Consider the following 23,364-nt stretch of genomic DNA (forward strand, 5'->3'; position numbering starts at 1 on the left):
TAGCTTGATGCATGGCACAAACAATTTATTCAACCATCAAGTTTCATCCATATTTGTCTTTGAGAGCAGCTAGACTGTGAAAGAATGCAAAAATATAAATGCCAAAATAGAAGTGATAATGGGAACTGCAGATGCTGGAGAAGCCAAGATAATAAAATGTGAGGCTGGATGAACACAGCAGGCCCAGCAGCATCTCAGGAGCACTAGGTCCGAAACATCAGCTTTTGTGCTCCTGAGATGCTGCTGGGCCTGCTGTGTTCATCCAGCCTCACATTTTATTATAATACCAAAATAGAAGTTGAGTTGCAGTGCACTTGCTGATACCTACATGTTATAAAAGGCCACCAAGTTAGACATTACCAGAATGCCCATTCCACTTGCCATACTCAGAGATTAGCTTTATTTTGGGCAAGTGCATGTGTGTGTTTGAAATAATCAAAGACAAGATAATCAAATAGTTATTTATAGCACAATTATATTACAGGGGAATGTACAATTGAAATTTTAGTGTTTGTTATTGGATAATATACACATGCAAAAGATCAATCCATCTCAAAGCCCCACAACCCCACCCCTTAATCACTATGCTAAACTAAGACACTGAATCGCAAAAACGTTACTCATTGCTGTACTGATAGTATAGAACGGGATTAGTGTGTATAAAAGAACAAGGATTTAAGGGAGGATTGTTGAGAGCTGTAAACAAAGAAACGTTTTCAAATATCTCTTACAAATTAAAATTAAACCAGTTTCCTCAGCCAACTTCTGTGTAATGTAGAATTTCCTTTGCGCAAAGCTGAAGTGCATGGCTCGTTGTGAACATTGTCATAATGAGCTGATAGTTTGCAATACAGATGCCATTTCAGATTCAGTGTTAGGGTGCAAACTTCCTCCTGCCAACAACACCCATCCCAACTACACTCTCTTTTCTCCCCCTCTCTCTTCTATTGCCTTCCACACCTAAAACTGTTACTGTGCACTCTCACATGACAAAGTTTGAAGTGTTTATCTGGTCTAGACTAGCCAAATTTTACTGAACTATGTTCTAAGCCACTGAAATAATGTCAGCAGGTGGTTTAAATTGATTTTTCCTCATATTGGCAACTTTACTCCAACTTGTGAAGTGAAATCAAATTCTAATTGTTGAACAATGATGGCACACTTCAACAAATGTAAACTTAAAACAAAACAAGTTCTCCTGTTTCTGTAGGGAAAGTGATGTGTCAAGTACATCCCATGGTTGTGCTCTTTCAATTGTCCTTGACGTGCAGAGGCTAAGCAAAAGGAGAAGTGGGATCAATTTCTGTTTGTTGACAGTCCGGTAATCTTGGGACACAATATGGTTCCGGTTTATTTGTTCAAGTTGCAGAATGCAGAGTTTTTTTTTCCTATCCCTCTTCCCCCAGACTCCTGCCACTACCACCAGCAACAGGCCTACATACTTTCTATCATAACAGGTGAAAATGTTCTTTCCTAATGCAATCCAACTTTTACTTTAAGTGAGAATACTTTCATCCTATCTCTTCTGCACGCTTCACCACTATCAGATTTCATTGTCATCCAACTGGATAGAACATGGAGCCTAAGCCTCAATAGAAACTTTAATTTGGAATCACTCACTTGAGTTATCAATTCAGTTCACCTGCAAGATTTTAACATCACAGTTCTATTCACTGACGAAATGAGACAATGAAACGATTGGAGTCTCAGCGGAGATCTAAATGTACACTATGGCATAAGGTAACTTTTCCATCCTCCTTCAACAATACATACTGTTTTTCAGTCTGTCCTCTAAGTGTGTTCAGTGGCTCTGTACCATCCATGAGTGGTTTTAACTCAATTGTAAACCTGGCAAAAGACTAAGTAGCTTGACAATAACATACTTTGTAAATAAAAGGGTTATTTTACAGAAAATCTGGGCAAACTTGATACCCAAAGCCTTTAGCTTTTGTTTCAATTGCATAAGGAAAACTACTTTTAGAGAAATTAGAATACAAAGCTGGGTGGGAAAAGTGGAGGAAAGGCAACAATGTTCTTAATGGATATGTCGAGCTCTGGAAATATGGTCCTTCAATTTTGGATAATTGAATCTTTTCATCCTCGTCTTGCACGAGCTATTCTTGTTTATACTTCACATGCCGGGATGTTTAGAATAGCTGTTCTTTGCACAGGTTAATGGGTGGAAAAAAACTGTGAATCATAAAATCAACAAACATCACTACGAAAGAAAAGGTATGATAAATATTGGCACATTGGGTGCATATAAATCACTAAATGTGGATCTAAACTTTTTGTAGCCATGAAGTTCACGGTCGGTACACGTGCAGGTATGAAAAACAGAATGCTCAATTAGTTAGTGAGGTATCACTTTAAAATCTTTCAAGTGATGTTTCCAGCACAACCAATTGTAAGGGGAGACTGGCTGATATTAACTGTTCTTGCCTCACGCTCTAATCCTCTGTAGGTATGATTTGTTAGTGAAATGATTCAATATAATTTACATCATGGTAGAATGTGACAATTTTGTCCACAGTAACTACAGAAACAAAAAACTTGCAGCTTCTTGAAATCTGAAGAATTTAAAGAAGATAGTAATTCAGATATAGATTCTTTGAACCAGATGGTGGCTGACCTGTAGAGTGTTTCCAGCATTTTGTATTATTTCCCCCTGTATGTTTTGCATGTGATTCATTGGGTTAATTTTTTTTGAGAAATGTTAAAGTTACTATTTTCAATTCTGCACAGATCATGAGGTATGCTTCCTTCATTTGACTATCAATATTTTAGTTTACTGCAAACAAAGCATATACTATCCCCATTTAAACAGGACCTTGGCCAAAGGTAAAGTACTGTTTACCAGTTATTCTTCCACTTTTCATTAATAATTTCATAATAAATGCACGTGCTTGAGCTTCAGTATTTGCACTGTAATGGTTAACACTGCTAGGGACTGTGGAAAATAGTGCTGCACACAATGTATGAAAGGTAGCGCAAGACCGAAAAGAGACTACCTATTGTATTAGGTTTGAAATGATACACAATGGACCAAGGAGAACGAAAGCCAAATCTTAAAATAATCAATTTAAGTGTACGATAGAATTTTAATGTCCATCAAAAAAGGATGAAAGTACTAATCACAGACTACCATCTGCTGGACAGCTGAAGGAATAACAGGAGGGTTAAAATGCAAGAGTCAAGCAATTCATGTTTCCTGTCCACTGAAAAATTCAGTCCCATTGTTAGAAGAATAGTAACTGATGTTGGTTTTAGCTTTTAGATAACTCTGCATATTCACTGCTTAAAAGGGAAAGCAAGATATACCAGCTCAGCTGCCAATTATTTAACACTCAAACATCCAAGTTACATTTCCTATCTTCTTAAAGATTTCTTTCTCTTCTCAAGTGACATCCATAACTGCATCTGCAAGTGGGCAAACATACTAGGTTTCTGACAATTCAAAAGTGTAAACCATTCAAGTGAATTACCGTGAACTTACTAATAACCCTTAATGGTGCACTTTAAAGCCCTGGCCATTAAACTTACCTTATATATTAGTTAATTTTGGTAGCACAATATTCTAATTTTTTTTCTCCTAACAATTGAAATGAACTTGTTTCCATGGTTAAGAAAATAGCATTACATTTCAGCAGCATTCCATACAATCAAATCTGGCACTGATATATATGACAGATGCATTCCAATGTGCACAGAAAAACCATAGGGTCAGTCCAGAGGCTCCTTGCAAGGAAGGCAGGACTGAACGATGCTCACCAAATCTGGGTCAACAATATATGCAAGTTAAGCAGTGGAACTGCACTGAATCTCAGTCAGGCTTTGACGTTGTTAAGTTTGGGCCCTTTGGCAACTGAATGGAACTCAGGCTGAGGCAGCAGGAATTGGAACTGAAGCTACAACAGATTCTTGGCAGCAACAAACATCATCACAAAAGAAAGGTAATCTAAGAGCAGACAAGTAATTGACTCAGTCATTGGAATAAAGCTGGAAGATTCTGCACATTCTAAAGCTGATAGTACAGACAGGTCATTGATGTGAAGAAAATCACAAATTAACAGAGCTGATCAGCTTGGAATGTTCCCTCACATAAAAGGAAGTCCCTAGTAGACTTCCAAAATATAACTGTGGCTTACTGCTAGCGGTATGAACTGAGCTGAAATTGTTTCTGCCTTGAAACAGTTTTGCTGTGGGTCAGACCTGACAAAAGGAGAAAGCAGCATGATTGCTAACCCAATAACGAGAGTGATAAAACACAGATCCATCCATTGGGAAGCACCACTCCAGTAGAAATTATTGAAACTGACTCAATTATACATACTGCAGACACTCAATAACCAAACTCAAAATAGAAAAGATACAAATGGGTAAAGTACTGTAGGAAGGTCAGTAACTACAGAACCATACCAGAGTACAGGTCTGTTCAGGAACAGTATTTGAGAAAACCCAGGGGAAATCAATGAAGCCATGTCATCCAACAACATTCCAAATAAAATGAGTTACTGAGAATCTACTGCAAGGGAGAGCTGGCTGGCTAAGTAATGGAGTGGACAAAAACCATGAAGACAGTGTCTAAGATGGTCAACGGGAAGAGATTGGATCAACGAGAGCCAACTGCATGGCCAATGGGCAGAATGTCAAAATGCACTGGCAGGACAGCTACGGGTCAAACAGACCACACAAACAGCAAGAATAAGCATTGAGTGGGTTCAACCTCCACAGGTCGAGAGAGGAGGGGACACTGGCTTTCCAGGCTATCATTTCTGACAGAGATTTCTGAAGCACATCCTAAACTGGAGTTGGTCACAACATAAAACCCTTATTGTTAAAGGACCAAGTAAACATATATCAACCATTGGAAACAGTGGTTTAAATATAATCAAACAAGTAAGCAAGAATTTACTACCATCTGCGTTAATACTAGGTTTAAAAGGAATTTTGATTTTTGTACATTCAGAAATTGGTTATGATACAAGCCTGGGCACTGTTCTTTCCAGTTTACATGCAACTAATTTGCAGTTTTAAACTGTCCCTGTTGTGTAGAAATTCAAATGAAGGCTGGTTAAGTTTTCCAGCCCCCTTGTCCCCTTCTTTAAAAAAGTGTATCTCCAAATCCCAAGTACTCATGTTCATTATCCTGGGAGATCTCAGACCAACTAATCATGTTTTATTTAGAGTCCACAACGGATCCAGAAGATTCAAAGGATCTTCACCAGTGTGAGTAGCCTGGAGGCCCTGGCCATCCTGAGGCTGCAAGAAGTTGTGCTTGCTAATTTTCTGCCTGTTCCGGGGATTGCTGTCGAGGGTGAAGGTCTCTGCAGTTAAGGATGCCAAAAGATCTAGTGAGGTGGTCTTGCTGTCTGCGTTTGTTATGGGGTTTGTGGAAGCCGGCTGTAAAACAACTGGACAATCTCCTACATTCAGTTTCATTTCATCCAACTCTTGGGTTGTGTCACAACTTCCTGAGCTGACATTATTTGTTTCAACGGCTGATTGACTTGATGGTGTCATCTGTGATGGTATGGTTGGTTCTGCCACTGCACTAGTGACCTCAGCCTTGAGGTCCTGCTGAAGCAGATCATTCGACAGTGGTATGGTATCAGTCTGAGAATCAGACCAAATATCAAAGCTTGGATCAAATGAAGGCAGAGTGTTCAGTTTGCCATCTCCAATGGTCCCAGCAGATGTCTTGATGCTGAGCTTTGCAATGGTGGCCTGGATGGAGCTAATTGGTAAATCACCTCCAAGAACTAAATCCTGGGATTCTTGGCGGGTATAAACCTGCAGAGCAAAAAATAAGTGAGACTGAATGAGAGGAAAACAAAACCCTTTCTCTTTCTAAATGAAAGAATGTTCCCTTCACAGTTAACTAATTACAATATTACATTCTTTTCCCCACAGAAGTTCAATGATTTACAGTGCTAGGTGCTAAAAGCTGAATAAAAGGTAAGCAAATTAGGAAGTAATTATTCAGTAACACTAAAGTTACTTTTGAAAACACAGATTGTGGGAGGAAGAAACATAAAATGTGAAGATTCACAGTTTTAAGACTCAGGAAACATGTAAGGGCAGGCGGTAATTTTAAGGAGTGAAAACAGAAGGCTTTTGAAACTTTTACTCCCTTTTAAAGGGATAAGTAAACTGACTAATTAATCTCATCTGATAGTATTAGAGGTGATTATTAGCTGAAATACCTCTTGTTCAAGTTAAAATAGAGGTATCAGAACCTTTGATAGAAATTCAAAGTCTTGATTTACAATTGCATGCGAACGTGGGGCCTTATCGTGCAGCACTCCTTCAATACTACACTAAAATAGCAACCTAGCAGAAGAATTCAATGCCTCCAATTTTGGATCTAGGCACTAGAACTACTGAAGCCATCACCCCTTGTAATTTGCTGATCTACCCTGCCTCCCATTCTGTCAAATATTAATTTTAAAATTCTTGTCTTGGCCTTCTGATCTCACCAAGGCAGCACTGTACTATGGCATCAATGCTAATAGGTCACGGGAAAGATACAGATGGGAATCCTTGAAAGTTTGGATTTCACCCCCTGTTCCAGGTAGAAGCATGACAGCACTTTCTAAAAGCAATACACTGTTTCACAGGGTGCGATGATGAACTGATGTCATTCTCAAATGACAGCAAGCAGATGCCTGCAATGGTGCTGAAGGCTATAAAATGAAGTAGTCTGCCCAAGAGAATACAATCAGTTTGTTTTGTTTTCTCCCAGCAGCCTCCCTCACTTTCCAGCTTCCTCTGCAACACTGGAGTTTCTCTCAGTCTTTGTGTCTGCACATGGTAATCTTACTGTAATAATTATTCCAAATATATAAACTGCCTAATCAGTTGCAAGATGATGATTGCTGCCCTTGGACAGTCCTTCATTGGCCACAAAGTGGGCAGTTTGGAAAAAAGCCTGGGTCAAAGTTCAAGATTCTAGCAGCAGACCCCACCCATGCCCAATCATTTGAGTGTTAAGATTCATTCATCAGCCCTCAGAACTCTGAACCCTACCACTAGCCTCAAACATCTCAATTTTCATTTCTCAGTGCTACCAACTGTCCCTTCAATTGCCTGAGTCTTAGGTCCTGAAATTTCCTCTCCAAATCTCTCTGCGAGCATGTCCTTTATACGCTCCTTCAAAGTCAGATGTGATTTTTTTTTATACCTGATGTGATTCAGTGGCAAAATGTGTTTGGTAACATTCCCTGGATGTACCTTGGGATATTCTACTGTTATGACTGGTGGCCAGTTTTTAACTGCCCAAGGCTGAACAGTGGAATTCCCTCCCTATACCTATCTACTTCTCCCTTTCCACACTTAAGATACTCTTTAAAACGTACTTCTTTCACCAAGCTTTTAGACATCTTATCAAACATATATGGATCAATAATATATTTTGTTTCATGTTCCTGCAATACAGTTTGGTATTTAAATGCAACTTAGGATTACGGTTCTAAATAAATGAGTTGTTAAAGGCTATAGTTTGTAAACTAAGTTTCAAAAACATGAACAAGTACCTTTTGAGATGAACTGCTTGGTATTTTGCTGGGAAAAGTAGTGATAACTCCATGCCTCAGCAGAACAAGCTCCACATGATTAAGAATGGCTTCATAACAGAACTTCAGGTGGAGCTAAAATGATACACCACAAAGCAGATCAGAAAAGCAGCAGCTGCCATGCATGTCTTTCATGTTTATATGTTGACTTCCCTCCCACAAACCACAAAAACAATTGCTGAGAACTAAAAAGTGTACGTTAGCAGACTGCATTGGTAAATTATTTAAGTACACAAGATTGCTATACAGCGTAACATTTTTGGGGTGGTTGATGGCTCAACAGTTTCAGAAGAAAGCTGAGCTACATGTTGCACTCCAGTCAAGCATACACAAAGTTAATGTAAACTGGTTTTAAGGGGTCATTCAAACCACTTGCGTGTCCACACAACAAATGGCTATAAACAATTTGACCAGTGTTGGGATTGTAGCCAAAGCCAATCCTGCCTTTGCCCACTGACCACCCATGCAAGCATTCTAAAAGAAGGATGTACCAAGGGAGTAGAAGATTAGGACAAAATAGAAAGGACCCATAAACACTTAGTTTACACTGGAATCCTCTATTAGACAGTGAATTTAATAAATAGTACAAAACACAAGAAATTAACTTAAATTTTAGATTTGTATCACAGACACAAAAGTAAAGCCTTCTTATCACCTGACAGTTTGGATTATTTTCTAAATGATTTTCTTGAATGTAAGAAGTTAATGAAATCACTTGCTGGATATGACGTGCATGCGGCATTATTTTAAGAAAATTAACTACACCTACACACTTAATTATAGAGAAGGCTAGTAAAAGATATTAAACAAAAGTTTAAAGTTTCATTGTTTCAAGGGGGATCACTCACTCAAACGTATGTCAGATCAAAAAAAATTATTTAAGCCTTAAACTGACTTTTAGAAGATTGATTTTGTAGCAACATCAATGACAATGTAATTTAGATATTGCAAGGCAGGTGGGAAGGTTATTAAATTAGAAAGGATCATCACAATCAAAAGCTTTTGAAGCATCCAGATATTTGTAGTTTGGGCTACACCCAATTGAAAAATTCTTAACATTGTCTTCAGCTGAACTGACCACATGCATGTGGTCTCAACCCTGGTAATTACACTTTGGGAATTCACTCAAAATCAAGAAGGAACAAACATCACTGAAAATGACAGAAGTTGGAAAAAGCCAGAACTTTGCCAAAACTCACCATGTTTGCAGAATCTTCCTTTCTATATCATTTTCTCAAATGCAATTAGGAACGAGCAACAAATGTTGCCAGTCTTACCCGCGATACCCACATCACTAAAATGAAAACATTCTACCTTCCCTGATGGCACAATACTGTCATAGACAGGCAAATATGTACCAATAGTTGCAGCACTCATGCCAATTATACATTTCTTTTCTATAGACAATGCAGAGATCAGCTAGTTTATGGTGGGATCCAGAGTCTTGGATGCTGGTGATCACCAAATTTCACACCCAACAAACGACATCTCCAATATATACAAGCTCCAAACAAGGATTACGGTTTTGTATAGCTGATTGTAAAACCAAAATACGTGGGTGCTTTCAACCAGATCATCAACCTCAATTCCTTCGAATGAAAGTTTTTGTTTTGATGAAGATGCTTTCTTTTGGCTTTAACAACATCATTAGAATAGTCCAAGATGAATTAATGTTTTTTAAGTCAACCTTGTGCTATACAAGCCAGCAGTCTGAATTGCGTAACAATCACACAATGTTACATTTGGCTGTTCTGACCTATCAGTTAAATTCAATTTCACTAAAGATCAAGGGCAGGGTTTGTTGCAAGATTTTCAATAGGTCACATGAAAGCAGGAATGCATTACAGTTAGTTGGGGAAGATGGAAGATCAAGTAAGAAACAAACCCCATGCAAGTAAAAAACTTTTTAGCTGGATTTCTGAAAAGGAAACCAAATTACATGGGGGTTTTATGTAATTAGGAACAGAATTAGAAGTAAAAAGCAGTTGAATAGCTCTGTGTAGTCAGAAAGAACTCTGGACAAAGCTTACAGATAGTAAACAGCTAATTGATAGAGTTAATCCTCAAAAAATGTCTTGGGAGCTGTGGTAGCTCATAGGAAGCAATGCGCAATTAATAGTTCAGGCGGCAGAATGAGGTGTGAAGGAAATCCACAAGCAATATTTGCTTTGTGCAACTGAGCAAGATCAGATCTCAGGAAAAATCCAGTGGCATTACTAGATTGGTGAGCCTAACTGTCTATAAAAAAGAAACGCTCAAGTTGAGCCTGACAGTCAGTGTTGCAATTCAGTGTTCAGAATCCAGGGAGTACAGACTCAGAAAAAGATCAATAATTATGGCAATCCATGACAGAGCTGGATCAAAAATGAAAAATTGTAATCCTGTAGGAAATTTTAACTTATTCTAACTTCCTACAGAAGTGAAATGGAAACAAGAAAAAGATCCGAAGAAAAGGTATGCAGGTCACTAACATCTGAAGGGAGTGGAGGGGCAGGTTACAGAGAAATTCACGGGAACGGGTTTGATCACATTTGCTGTCTGAGGTGTTCTGTGAATGTTCAACAATTGTTTGTCTATTACCATATACACATCATACTAAGATCAGACATTAGAATACAAGTTACATCTAGCTTTGAAAAGTCTACACTTCTTTGTTATTAATTTTTACATGTTTGATTAAGTTTTACTTATAATAACTTGTTATCCTTTGCTGATTAAATAGGCCTGACTAAACTGTTTCATACTAAATGCTTACCATCTGAGACCTTATAACTGGCCATATCATAGCCTGGTTAAATTAAAAGAATTGATAAGATCAGTGGAAGAGTGGGACTACAAAGCGATCAGTACATCTCTCTAGACTTGGTTATAACTGCTTTTAGAGAGATCAGAAGGTAGTTTTTCAATACATACAATATTAAAACATATAACTCAGAAGATTCGAGATACAATTTCTATTATTTGCCAAGTTAACTTGATGATGATAATGGTAAAGGTCACAAAAGAACTTCTGGGATCTGAATCAAAAAACTGCTGCAACTCAGCGAGCATCAAAACCATCAGAAGAGGAATGGCAAAAAGGAAATGATGAAAAGGTAAGTTATGCAGGTAAAACTCAGGAATAAAGAAAAACTTGGACCTGGGTGTTTCACTCCATCAATAATGTAGCGCCTTTTAAACATACTGCATGTTCAACTTTGATACTGTATTGTTTGAAGCAACAGGATGAAAGAACAACTATCAACTGGAGGAAACTCAAGTCACAGGAAAATGTTCTTAACTTCCTCACCTTGTCTTGGAGCATGTGCTTCCTCTGCTGTCTCATTTTCCGCACAATCTGAGGCACATCAGGGATTCCATTACCAGCCTCTACTTCTTGCACAGCAGCATAGACAAGACAGAAAGCACCGGTCCTTCTAACTCCAGAGCTAAAAGAATCAATAATAGATATTTATTTTTGGTGTGTTGGTTATCTAACAAAGTGAAAATTTAAGGGTGTAGAAAAAGTGACACCCAACTATCAAATTTTATACACTTAATGCTTTCACCCTACACAAGGGTCACAGACATAGATCAAACCAAGATTGAGCGATCTTACCAACCATTTCCAAAGTGGACTTAGGAGCACATATGACGTTTAATCAAACTAACCTAGGGTTCCCTTTTATTTTAGAAAGGGATCTGGTCCTAGGATGTAGCCTGAAGTAAAACGGATGTCCACATTTCAGGCAGTGATCTCAAGCCTGTGCTGCCATTTAACTATATATTATTAGTAATTCCTATTTCAACGCTTACAGGTCTTTGCCCCTTCGATGCCCATGCCTGAAAGAAAAAATTGATTGTTGTCTTCAAAATTTCAACTGTCCAAAGTATTCACAAACTTTTGGGAAAAGATTTCCCTAATTCTTTCAGTGAATAAGTGCCACCATGTTTTACTCCTAAATAGTCCAACTCTAATTTTAAGATCTTCCCTCTCACTTTGGATTACTGCACCAACTGCTGATGTTAAGACACACAGCAGCCATTAGCCTAACCCTGCATCCATAAAGCCCTTGCTATTTGCAGCAACTACACAAGTGGTTTCCTAGACCACGTCAGAGAGTCAATCATGTTGGTGCAGGAATGGCTCTTAAATTGTTCTGCACAGTATTCCACCCAATCAATCATGCTCCATCCTCATGAAGTCAGTAATCAATAATACCTGCAATGCACAACAATTGGTGTATGAAGTGGACGCTGATGCAGGTAGTGCCCATGTACCTCTTGAATAAAACGCAGTAGATTACTTTTACTGTCTGGCAAACCCCTACAAAAAGAAAAAAAGCATCATTTCAGGCTTATTATTTCCACTGAAGTTTCGGATTTTACAAGAAATGCAAAGATAGAAAAAAAAACCTCGCAGTTCAGAATATAACGTAGTATACCATACGCTAATTACTGCACCTTAAAAGGGGTGCAATGCAGGTGAGGCCTGGTTTCATGGATGCCAGCAAACATTCAGTATATCACTCGTACTTCAAGACAAGGTAATGTGTATTGACAGTCCACTGATGGCACAGTTAAATGTAGCATTCCCAAGTGCACATTCTGCACCACTACAAGGTTAAGTGCCACTTGAATTTACCAACCACTGTTCACGGTGGGAGGGGTGTTATGGGTAGCTGCAATCAATAAACGACTGCTCCAGCTATGGTAAAACAACTCAGTATTAATTAGCAGTGAAACAGGGAACTTTTCCAATTTGCATGATGGGGTGGACATGGTTCATTCTAGATATTTTAAGCATTCAATTAATGTATGAACTATAAACAAATAGAAACACTTACAGTTCAGGCCATGATGTAAACTGTAAGTGAATGATTGTTCGCTTCAGGCTCTGGTCTCTATACTGCAAACCAATCATTCGCTCCACGTGAGTCTGTGTTATTTTCTGTGTTGTCAGGGTCAAAGTGATAGGCCCGTGCACTATTTGCTGGCCTCGCTCTGTTGGGAAGTAACGGATTACCTTTTGCTGCAACAGGAGATAGAATAATATATTTTGAGACACATCACTCAAAATCATTTTCTCCTCGTAAATTATATCTATTATTTCCATACTCAGGACCTTAATCCAAAAAGTTAATTCCAAGGGCTTCTCTGAAAAATATTTTAATGCAATGCACCTATACACTGCAAAGTAGAAGAGCTGGATCCAATTAGCTACCATGAGATTCTGATTTCAAACATTCCATTGTAGTTGGATAGATAACCAAAAAAAAACCATGAAGGCAGAGAACTTAATGGCTCCAATTATTATATCAAATAAGTTTCGAAGATCCTTTTCACACTGTGAAGTTCTAAAAGCTGTTTGATCACAGCTAAATCCAATCCTCAATTCATCTTGCATCTAGTATCAGCAATAAGTCATTAATTTAAAAACCAGGAGAAGGAATAAGGATCCATCTCCTCTTCTCTAACCCAAAGACACAATGTTAATTTTAGAATCCATTAACACTGCCCAGCTAAAATCAGCTAGGATTTTAGAGTGGGATTCAAACCTCTCAATTGTTTTAGGTTAACATGGTTCACCTAATCCATGATGTGGTGAGCCAAAAGCTGAACACCAAAGCAATATTTAATTTGCAAGACTCCAAAGGACAATATTGGCTAAAATTTGCTTTTTCCAAAGAGGCCATGAAATTGGTTAGCTTAAATAATACTACTTTGTACAATAGTGGAGGAGACTTCTCTGACAATGCCAATATCTTTATTAATACTGAAAGGAGGTTTAGTGTCCTAGGAGCTAAAACTGTACTACTGGCCACAAATGATGACAGTGGTGAAAAAAACAAAGCAAACCAACCTTCTTATGCTGTTAATTATGCTCAGTGAAGCACTTTTGTTCTTGCAGTAGAACACAAGGTAAATGGCTCTTGGGAACTTGGATGTTGCAGCCTCCAGAGTTCAGAATTAAACCCTTCATTGGTGCAAAAACAGAGTGTTGGGAAGCCAGAGATGTCCACCCACAATTTCAACAGATCTTTTTGAGAGCAGGAAAAGGGACAATGTCTCTGACATAACTTGACAAATGGAGGACATGAACAACTGAATGAGAATAAAAATGTCTAGACATAAGAAAAAGATCTTTAATTAGAGTGTCAGCCATACTTGGTAGAATTCTTGCTTCAGAGTCATGGGGCTCTTGTTCAAAGTTCCACTCTAAAACCAAGGTTGGCACTCCAATCTAGTACTAAGGGACTGCTGCGCTAGAGGAGGTACTCACTTTTGGATGAGACACTATAAACAGAGGTCCAATCTGCCTACTCAGTTGAATGCGTACATGGTACACCACTAGTTAAAGAATTGCAAGAGAGTAGAATCTGTAGAGTCCTGGCCAACGTTTATTCCTCATCAGTGAGACAGTTTATTTGGTCATGATCATACAGAAAGCTTTCTTTTAACCAGAAGCTTATAAACTGGCAGTGTCTAAACTGGTAAAACATATATACCTGAAATACCAGAAGTTTACGTATTATCATGACCTTCGCAATGTCCATGTAGTCAGTTGAGGGTGTGAATAAGAAAAGTCTCTGCCAGGAGGTTTTAATTAAGGCAAAGGTGCATTATTATGCAAGTGATTTATGTTCTAAATAAAGTGTAACAGTAATGTATACACACTCTGCATTATGTTTCTATTACTTAGAATGTGTTTTTACATTGATTATGTGGACCTCTTAATCAATTGGTACATTCCTGGCCCCATCAGTGCCAGTCAATAAAAGGTATGATATATTGCTGTTTGTTGGAGTTTGCTGTGCACAAATTAGCTGCTGGTTCCTACAGTGCAATGACTGGCTATAAAACAATGACTACCTGGTGGCCGTAGGAACACAAATCTTTCTTTTTCTTTCTCTATTACATTAATCAGCATTATTAAAAAAAAAACACAATATTGAGAAGGGGTCCAATTTGAATCAAACTTGTCCATACAATTATGTTATTACTGCTTAAAGAAACAATGCATCATAGCCAATTCAAACTTCAATGTATTTACTAGCTCTACTGTAATAAAATGAAGAATTTTACTGCCTAAGTGTGTAGTTCATCTTCCTATGGATTATATTAAAACCCAAAGGATACTTAGGATTGCGTGTTTAGATAGGTAAGTTGGTAAATAAATTTGAGCACTTGCCTCAGGCAAATAACTGAAAAGATAATCTAGCCCAAATTATCTTTATTCTTTGAATCAAGGACATTGTCCAGAGTTTTGAGGCATGTTAGTAAATACGCACTGCAACAGTATAGAAGGTGGAGGGCAAAACATTAGCAGTGAGCCAAAAAGCAGAAACAAAACACTCCTTCCCCCAATGCATGTTTTTTTTCCTCAATCAATATTAATTTACACAATAATCTTGTTAAAAAATCAACCCAAATATCCATCGTTAGGACATACCTTTTCCACTTCCTGTTCAGAGACCAGCATAACCACAAGTGACACCTTTTGCTCATAAATCATTAGCCAGAAGTCTGCCGCGGTTCCCACCAATGGAGCCTGTGTAGCTATGATTCTTGGACAGTAAGAGGATAAGTCCTCAATCATACTAGCATTGATGTAGTCGTCTTTTCCTGATTGGATTATAATCCTATTTTTGTCATAAGGCATGATATCCTGATGACGATTTTTCATAGTGTAACAGCGAGCAACCGCAATTGACAACTGTCTGACGTCTTTTTCTTGAGCATCCTGCAAGTCCTTCCATTTACAATCCAATTCAGTCAAGGTTCCATATGAGGGTCTGTCCATGGAGTCAACAACAGTCTTAAAGCTTTCCAATTCCGTCAACAACTTTCTTACATGCTCTGGCTTCTCATATGGATCTTTCTCTATGATTTGAATTCCCTTTGGTTTCTGCCCTTCCTTCGAGTCGACTTTGGTAGGCAAGAGAAGAGGCTGAGTCACTGTAGTCTGGGGCCCTCCATGCTGGCTATCTGGACTTGATGACAAAAGATCGTCGGTTGAAGAGTTTTGCCTCTGAAAAGGTACTTCAGAAACAGGTGCCGTTGCTCCAGGTGTGAGAGATGGTGGTGGTCTCTGCTGTAAGACTGTAGATCCAGCCATTGCTGTGGGCAATAATGCAGCAGGAAGAGTACCAACCTGCCCTTGTGGAGGCTGTGAGGAAGGAGCCGGTGCAGGTGGCAGTGGGGATCCAGATACAATTGCACTGGCTGGCATTTGGCTAACTGTTGAACTTTGCACAGTTTGGATTGAATGTGCAGCATGATGACCTGTTGAGACAGGCTGAGGTCCTCCAACTTGATTTGGTAAAATTGCAGATTGTGGTCCAGCATGCAGATGGGGTGGAGGAGAGGAGAATGGCATGGACGAGACCCCTTGAGCTGAGGATCCAGGCAGCAATGTCATTGGTTGTGACTCCGAAGTAGATGCTACTGCATGACATTTTTGAGGCTGTGGAACCACCGCAACAGGAACATTCTGGCCTGGTTGAAGGTTACTTGGATTGCCTGGAAAAATAATGTTGCCTGCATGAGGTAGAATCCTTGGTGCAGCAGTTTTATCTTGAGCAGGATGCTGATAGAGGTGAGATCTTAAATGTGGCTGCATCTCAGATGGAGGCTGTGCCAAAACTGGGACTGGAGAATGGGGTGGAATCTGCGCAGTATTTTGAGGTCTTGGTTGAGGCTGCAACTGTGGTCTTGCCTGTGGAAAAAATTGAGCTTGATAAGGTTGCTGAGTATGTATTTGAGGCCTAATGTGAAGTTCCTGGTTTGGGTGCACCTGATTTGGTTGCTGGAACATATGCTGTGGCCCGGGGGCAGTACAAGCAAATGATGGCACATTTGTGAACTGGGACTGGGATGGCTGGCTGAATGGGTGACCACCAGGATGATACGGATATTGACCAACTGCCCTCATTGCAGGTCCAGAAGGGACACCAGCTGCACCTGGTAAAGGCATACTGGGCTGCTGTCTCATTCTCACATCATAGATTGACGGTCTATTAAGCTGTCCGCTCACTGACTGTGGATCTGGTGTAAAGCTTGAAATTGGAGTCTGTATACTATCCACTGTAGTGGTTGAAGTATTTGGTTGTGGTACAATATTTCCTCCTGGTATCTGACCACAGAATTGTCCAGGGTAGGCAAGTGTAGGCCCAACAGATGGAGGTGGTGTATGCAAACCGGTGTTAACCGGTACAGTTGAAGAAATTTGTTGACCCAATCCATAGGATGCAGTAGGACCAACAGCACTGGGATGACCCATTGAAGGGGGAACAGGCATGGAATTTGGCAAGTGCTGTGGTGAAGTCCCTCTTGGAGCTAAATGGCTAGCTGTAAAACGGGGCTGAGCTGGAACTGGATCCCTAATCATGGTAACTGCAGGATAGGATGGAGGAGGTGGTGACGATGCAGAGATATGTCGAGGGAGTACTGGGCAGGACACAGATGGACCCATCCTTTGAGCAGGTAGACCAGATGTACCACTAACTGAAGGAGGCCCTGAATGACTGATTCCCATATAAGGCCCTTGGGTAATCCCAGCAGTTGAACCTGGTGGTGGGATTGCTCCTCCATGAAAATATGAATGTGCATGACGAGTTGTTGAAGCAGGATCTGGAAACTGTTGAACATGTAATGGTGGCTGCTGCAGCGCACTAGTAGTCCTACAAGCTGCAAAAGCTTCTGGCTCCGAGTGTCTCATTCTTGGAAAAACAGCAGGCTCTGCGGGATATGCTCCAATGCTATCTACAGGCATTCCATTTGTGTGTGCTGCTAAAGTATTTGTTGGTAAGCTTTTTAACTCACTGGGAAGATCATTAAAAGTAAGAGCTGCATTAAAAGTTCGTATATCTACATCTTCAATACTGGCCAAAGAGTCAAGTTCTGCATCAGAAGTTTTCTGCAGAGGTTTTGGTGCTGTTGGTCTTGGTGGCGGCTTCTTTTTCATTTCCCTGAAAAATAAGTAAATTTGGTGACGTTTTACACCATTATAGTGAAATGTTGTGCTTTGTCCAAGTATATTATGCACATCATTTATCATTAATCTGTCTTGACAGCAATCAGAGAAACTGCTAATGGAAAAATACTGCACCAAGAAACATTAGGCTAGCCAAACTTCCCAACTTTGGAAAGGATTATTCCACGGCACAACATTGTGGGCCGAAGGGCCTGTATTGTGCTATACTTTTCTATGTTCTAACACTATGGAGCAACAAAGTCTTGCTTGAGCCTTCCTTGCCACACTGAAGAAATACCAAATGCAAAATCCTATACTATAGAATTTGCTGAGTTCACAGAACAAGGAATACCAAGAATTCCACAGACTACTGATACTCAAAAAAAATCTCCTCATTCCTTTCCTAAAAAGGAATCCTCATTTTTAATGTATATCCTCTACAAGGAGGATGATGTCCTGGTACTCATTTTATCAAGTCCCTTCAGGATCTTAATGCATCAATAAAATCACTTTCACTCATCTAACATCTGTAAACCTTGTTCTTAGATGAAGCTAAATACATCGTTCACAGTGCTCCAAGGACTCCAGGTGTGGTCTTAAGATCCTGTAAAGCTTCAGTAAAACTTTTTTTTCCCCCCCCTGAAGAGGGGTCCCGATCCAAAACATCAATTTTTCTCCTCCTCTGATGCTGCCTGGCCTGCTGTGTTCTTCCAGCTCTGCACTGTTATCTCTGACTCCAGCATCTGCAGTTCTTATGATCTTCCTGTAAAACATTCCTACTTTCATATTCCATTCTTTTGCAATAAACACCAACATCCCATTGGCGTTCCTGATCACTTACTGTACTTACTTTTGCAATCATGAACCTGGACACTGAGATCCCTCTGTACCACTGGCACTGCAATTTCTCTCCAATCAAACAGTGTCCTGCTTTTCTATTCTTCTTCACAAGTGAATAACTTCAATTTTTTCCACATTATACTCATCTGCCAACTTTTGCCCACTCCTTTACCTTGGCTATATTCCTTTGTGGACCCTTCACCTCTTTTTTGGGAACTTATCTTCCTACATAAACTTCCTTACATATGATTCCCTTATTCAAATAATTAATATTTATTGAAAATAGTTGAGGCCCCATCACTCTGGCATTCTACCCGATATAGCTTACCAACCTGAAAAAACCCATGCATCTCTATCCTCTGCTTCCTGCAGGCTAACAATTCCCTTATCTATGTTAATATGTTAGCTCTTGCACTATGTGCTCTAATCTTTCACAGAGACTCCACCCTTGACACCTTATCAAATGCCTTGTTAAAATTCAAGTACATCACATCCATTGGTTCCCATTTGCCTACTTTACTTGCTATTTACTTCAAATAACTCTAATAAGTTACTTAAAGATGATTCTGCTTTCACAAAACCATGTTGACTCTGCCTGCTAGAAGATTGGACATGGCTATTCAGCCCTTCAAGCCAGTTCCAACATTCAGTTTGACCATGGCTGACCATCCAACTCGGTACCATTTCCCACTTCACCTCATACTCTTTGATCCATTTAGCCTGAAGAAATATATCCAACCTAACTGATTAAGGATTCTAGCCTGTTGTCTATGAAAGATGATAGACTAATTAGCCAATAGTTTTCTATTTTGTTTTCTTACTTGAATAAACTTATCACGTACAATATTTTAATGAGTGGAATTAATTTTTCCTTAATTTACAGGACAGAGTCTGCCTTCAGGAAGGAGTTATCACAAGAGAAATCCATCAAATGTAGACTCATTTCAAATTAGATGCTATCCTGTTTAGGTGACTGTTAAATCTCTAACCATGCAATGTCAAGGTTGATATTTTGATATCTGGGTTTAACTGTTCGAAGATCTAACTAATAATGTATAAAGAAAATACTGAGAAATCTGACCTAAGAACTGTCAAATCAGTAACAAAGTGAAATGATAAAAGTTGGTCTGATAGGCAGTCTGAAAGTTGATCAGTTAGTCATAATAATCATCATAAAATAGACCAAGAAGATTCTGCCCAACAAATTTGCTTCATGTTTCTGAAGATTTGAAACAGTAGGTTGCGACACTATTGGAGAAAATAAATTTTGAGAGTAAATTTGCAAGTAAATTTTCCAAGACAGGTATCAAGAGCTTATTAAAACCGCAGTGAACAAGAACTCCTTCGAGGAGGAGGAGAGTGGGCAATTAATAATGGGGAAACCAAGAAACAGCACAGAAATTGATTAAATACTTTACATCAGTCTTCATAGCAGAAGGCAGTATTAACATTCCAAAATTCCTAACTATTCAAGGGGCAAAAGGAGGAAAGGAAATAAATACAATAACTAATCACTGGAATTAAAGCACTAGGGAAACTAATGGGCCTAAACACCAAAACAAACCCCAGATCCTGATGGGATGTATCCTAGGATATTAAAGGAAGTAGCTATACAGGTTGTTGATGCACAGGTAGCAATTTCCCAGGAATCCTTAAGATTCTGAATAAGTCCCAGCGAATTGGAAAACTGCCACATACCTCCTTTATGTAATAAGGGAAATAGACAAAAAAAACAGGTAACTATAGGTCAGGTGGTTTTGTCAGTATTACTGGGTAAATATTAGGGTCTATTACAAAGGATGTAACAGCACAGCATTTAGAAATACATAAGATGATAAAGCAGAGTCAGCATGGCTTTATAAAAGGGAAAGCATGCCAGAGAAATTAACAAAGGAATTAACAAGCAGGATTGATGAAGGGAAGCAGTGGATGCAAGAGATTTGAATTTTCATAAAGACATTTGTAAGTCACCACATATTAGACTACTTAATAAGATAAAAGCCCACGGCGTCGAAGGCAGTGTATCAGTATGGATAATGGATAATGGATTGGGTAACCGAAAAGTGAACTTAGCCAGGTTTGCTGTTGACACAAAAATGTTTGCCTTTATTTCAAAGGGAATAGAATATAAAAGTAGGGAATATATAAGTTAAAAATCCCAAAGAACTACAGATCCTAGCAATCAGAAACGACAACAGAAACTGCCGGGAAAACCTCAACAGGTCTGGCAGCATCTTTGGAGAGAAAGTAGAGTTAATGTTTTGGATCTGGTGACTCTTCTTCACATGGTTCACCAGACTCGAAACATTAACTTTGATATAAGTGGGGAAGATTTGCTAAAAAGAAAAATAAGAAACTTAGTCAGATTACAACCTGAATGCTGTGAACAGTTTTCTCGTCTAAGGAAAGATACGCTGCAATGAAGATGAGCAGTTCCAAGAAGGTTCACTAGGCTGGTATCAGATATGGAATGAATGTCTTATGAGAAGGCAGTGAGTAAATTGGGCCTGTACTTTATGGAATATAGAAGAATGACAGGCAACCTTATTGTAACATACAAGATATTTAAAGGGCATAACAGGGTAGAGTGGAATTGTTGCTTCCCCTTGTAGCAGAGTCTAGGACCAGTGGACGTCATCTCAGAATAAGGGTTTGTATTTTTAAAACAGAGATGAAAAGAAATTTCTTCTCAAGTCTAAGGGTTGTGAATTTGTGGATTTTTTTACTGCAGCTTGTGTCAGTAAATAGATTCAAGCTGAGATAGTAAAGATATAGGGTTATATGGAAAAGTCAGGAAAGTGGAGTTGACGATTATCAGATCAGCCACCATCTTATTGAAGCAGACTTGATCGGCTGAATGGCTTACTTCTGTTCCTATATTTTATGGTTTTATGGGCATCTAAGAGGCTTTGACAAATCTCATGGAAAGCTTCCTAACTAAATATAAGTCACAGCGAATGCTGAGCAACATGGAACGGGATCAAACATATGTCAAAAATTAGAATAGGAAGTATTTGCGAAGTAGAACTTGAGAATACAGCAGAAAGCCTATTTAAATCATTTTAAATAAAACAAACAAGCATTATATTGAAAGACTGAATAATATTTGCAACATCAAAACATCAGGAATATTGTTAACAGACCACATTGTTTTTTTGGAATAATAAACTGTAATGGAAGTTGGATTGCTGGAACTAAAAAATTGGGAGATTTAGATCTCAAAAAATCCAGAAGTGCTGCATATACATACTGCTGGTTTTGTGAAGAAGTACTAAAGAAATTCAAGGCCAAGAATCTTACAATTTAAGGAAAATCTATTTGACAACAACAAGCCTCTGATAGCCTGACCTCTAGAATATTTAAAAGCCACAGTGGCCAAGAAAAGTACAGGAGAAATATCCAAAACCCACAGACATGCAAGAAATAATTCATGTATGAAAGGCCATGTCCAATCTGATCAACCAGGCAACAAAATGTCATCATTGCAGAAATCAAGACAATGTTAAGTAGATAATCTACAACTTCGTGATTGTTTGGTTACTCTATATCTTATTCTGCCCATAGTACAGATAAACATACAAATCAGGAGTAGGATACTCAGTCCTACCCAAAAGGATCTACACATGCCAATCGATGTGTGGATGCATAAACCTCAGGCTCTCAAAGCTGACACTTTGCACAGACCTCAACTGCAGAAATAACAAATCGGGAATACAGACTCCACCAATCAATAAGATGGCTGATCTGATTCTTGTCTACCCTGATAACTTTTCAAATTCACTCGAGGGATGTGGCTTTCACTAGCTGGGGCTGCTAGGTTTTTTTTTTAAAGCCATTCCTAGTTGCCCTTAAGAACATGACAGTAAGCTGCTCTCTTGAACCATGGAAATCCATTTGATGTAGGTACATCCACAATGCCGTTAGGAAGGGAGTACCAGAATGTTGAAACAGCAACACTGAAGGAACGGCAATATATTTCCATGTTAGGATGGTGAGTAGTTTTGAGGGCAACTTGCAGATGGCAGTGCTGGTCTCCATGTCTGCTGCCCTTGGCCTTCTAAATGGTAGTAGTCATGGGGGAGCAAAGTGTTTCTAAGGAGCTTCGGTGAATTGCTGCAGTGCATCTTGTAAATAGTGTAGTTTGCCGTTACTGAGGATTGGTGAAGAAGGGAGTGAAAGTTTGTAAATGTGGCGCCATCAAGTGGGCTGCTTTGTTCTGGATGTATCAAGTTTCTTGTCTGCTGCTGGAACTGCACGCTACCAGACAGTGGGGAGTTCCATCACTCTCTTGATTTGTGCCTTGTAGATGGTAGACAGGCTCTGGTTAGTCAGATGATGATTTATTCACTAGACTCTGATCTATTCTCGTAGCCACAGCATTTACATAGCTAGTCCAGTTCAGTTTCTGTTTAATGTCAACAACCAGAATATTGATAGTGTTGGTCATGGCTACTGAATGTCAAGGGGTGATTAGATTTTCTCTTGTTGCAGATGATCACTGGCACCACACAAGCGCTAGGTAACATTTGTTACCACTTGTCAGCCCAAACTAAGATAGTGTCCAGGTCTTGCTGCATTTGATCATGGACTGCTTCGAGTTGATAATCGTCAACTCCATTTCATTTTGTCATTTATATAAATGATTTGGATGTGAAATTTAGGAGATATGGTTAAAAAGTTTGCAGATAACACTAAAATTGGGGGTGTAGTGCAAAGCGAAGTAGGATATCTTTAAGTGCCACGGGACTTCGATCAGATGGGCCAATGGGTGACAGATGGAGATTAATTTAGATAAATGTGAGGTGTTGCATTTTGGTAAGGCAAATCAGGGCAAGAATTACACAGTTAACGGTAGGGTCCTGGGGAGTGTTGCTGCACACTTCGGGTGCAGGTTCATAGCTCCTTGAAATTGGAGTCGCAGGTGGACAGGGTATGAGGGTGGTGTTTGGTACACATGCCTTTATTGGTCTATGCACTGAACACTGGAGTTGGGAT

At 39.2% G+C, this 23,364-nt stretch overlaps 1 protein-coding gene across 2 annotated transcripts in view; it reads right to left on the reverse strand.

Moving 5' to 3' along the window:
- Window positions 1-447: 447 nt before the first annotated feature.
- Window positions 448-23,364, reverse strand: part of ptpn23a (protein tyrosine phosphatase, non-receptor type 23, a) — a 77,435-nt gene continuing 54,518 nt past the window's right edge. The window contains exons 20-25 of one of the 2 annotated variants that reach the window (XM_048528532.2): window positions 15,007-17,524; window positions 12,401-12,585; window positions 11,776-11,880; window positions 10,864-11,002; window positions 7,536-7,649; window positions 448-5,793 (exon numbers count right to left, since the gene is read on the reverse strand). In XM_048528532.2, coding sequence (XP_048384489.1) covers window positions 5,173-5,793; window positions 7,536-7,649; window positions 10,864-11,002; window positions 11,776-11,880; window positions 12,401-12,585; window positions 15,007-17,524 — 3,682 coding nt within the window. In that variant the 3' untranslated portion in view covers window positions 448-5,172. Of the gene's footprint in view, window positions 5,794-7,535; window positions 7,650-10,863; window positions 11,003-11,032; window positions 11,397-11,775; window positions 11,881-12,400; window positions 12,586-15,006; window positions 17,525-23,364 lie in introns of those variants that run through there. The other variant, XM_048528533.1, reaches the window with a different exon arrangement.

The sequence above is a fragment of the Stegostoma tigrinum genome, chromosome 5, assembly GCF_030684315.1.
Source record: "Stegostoma tigrinum isolate sSteTig4 chromosome 5, sSteTig4.hap1, whole genome shotgun sequence".
NCBI lineage: Eukaryota > Metazoa > Chordata > Chondrichthyes > Orectolobiformes > Stegostomatidae > Stegostoma > Stegostoma tigrinum.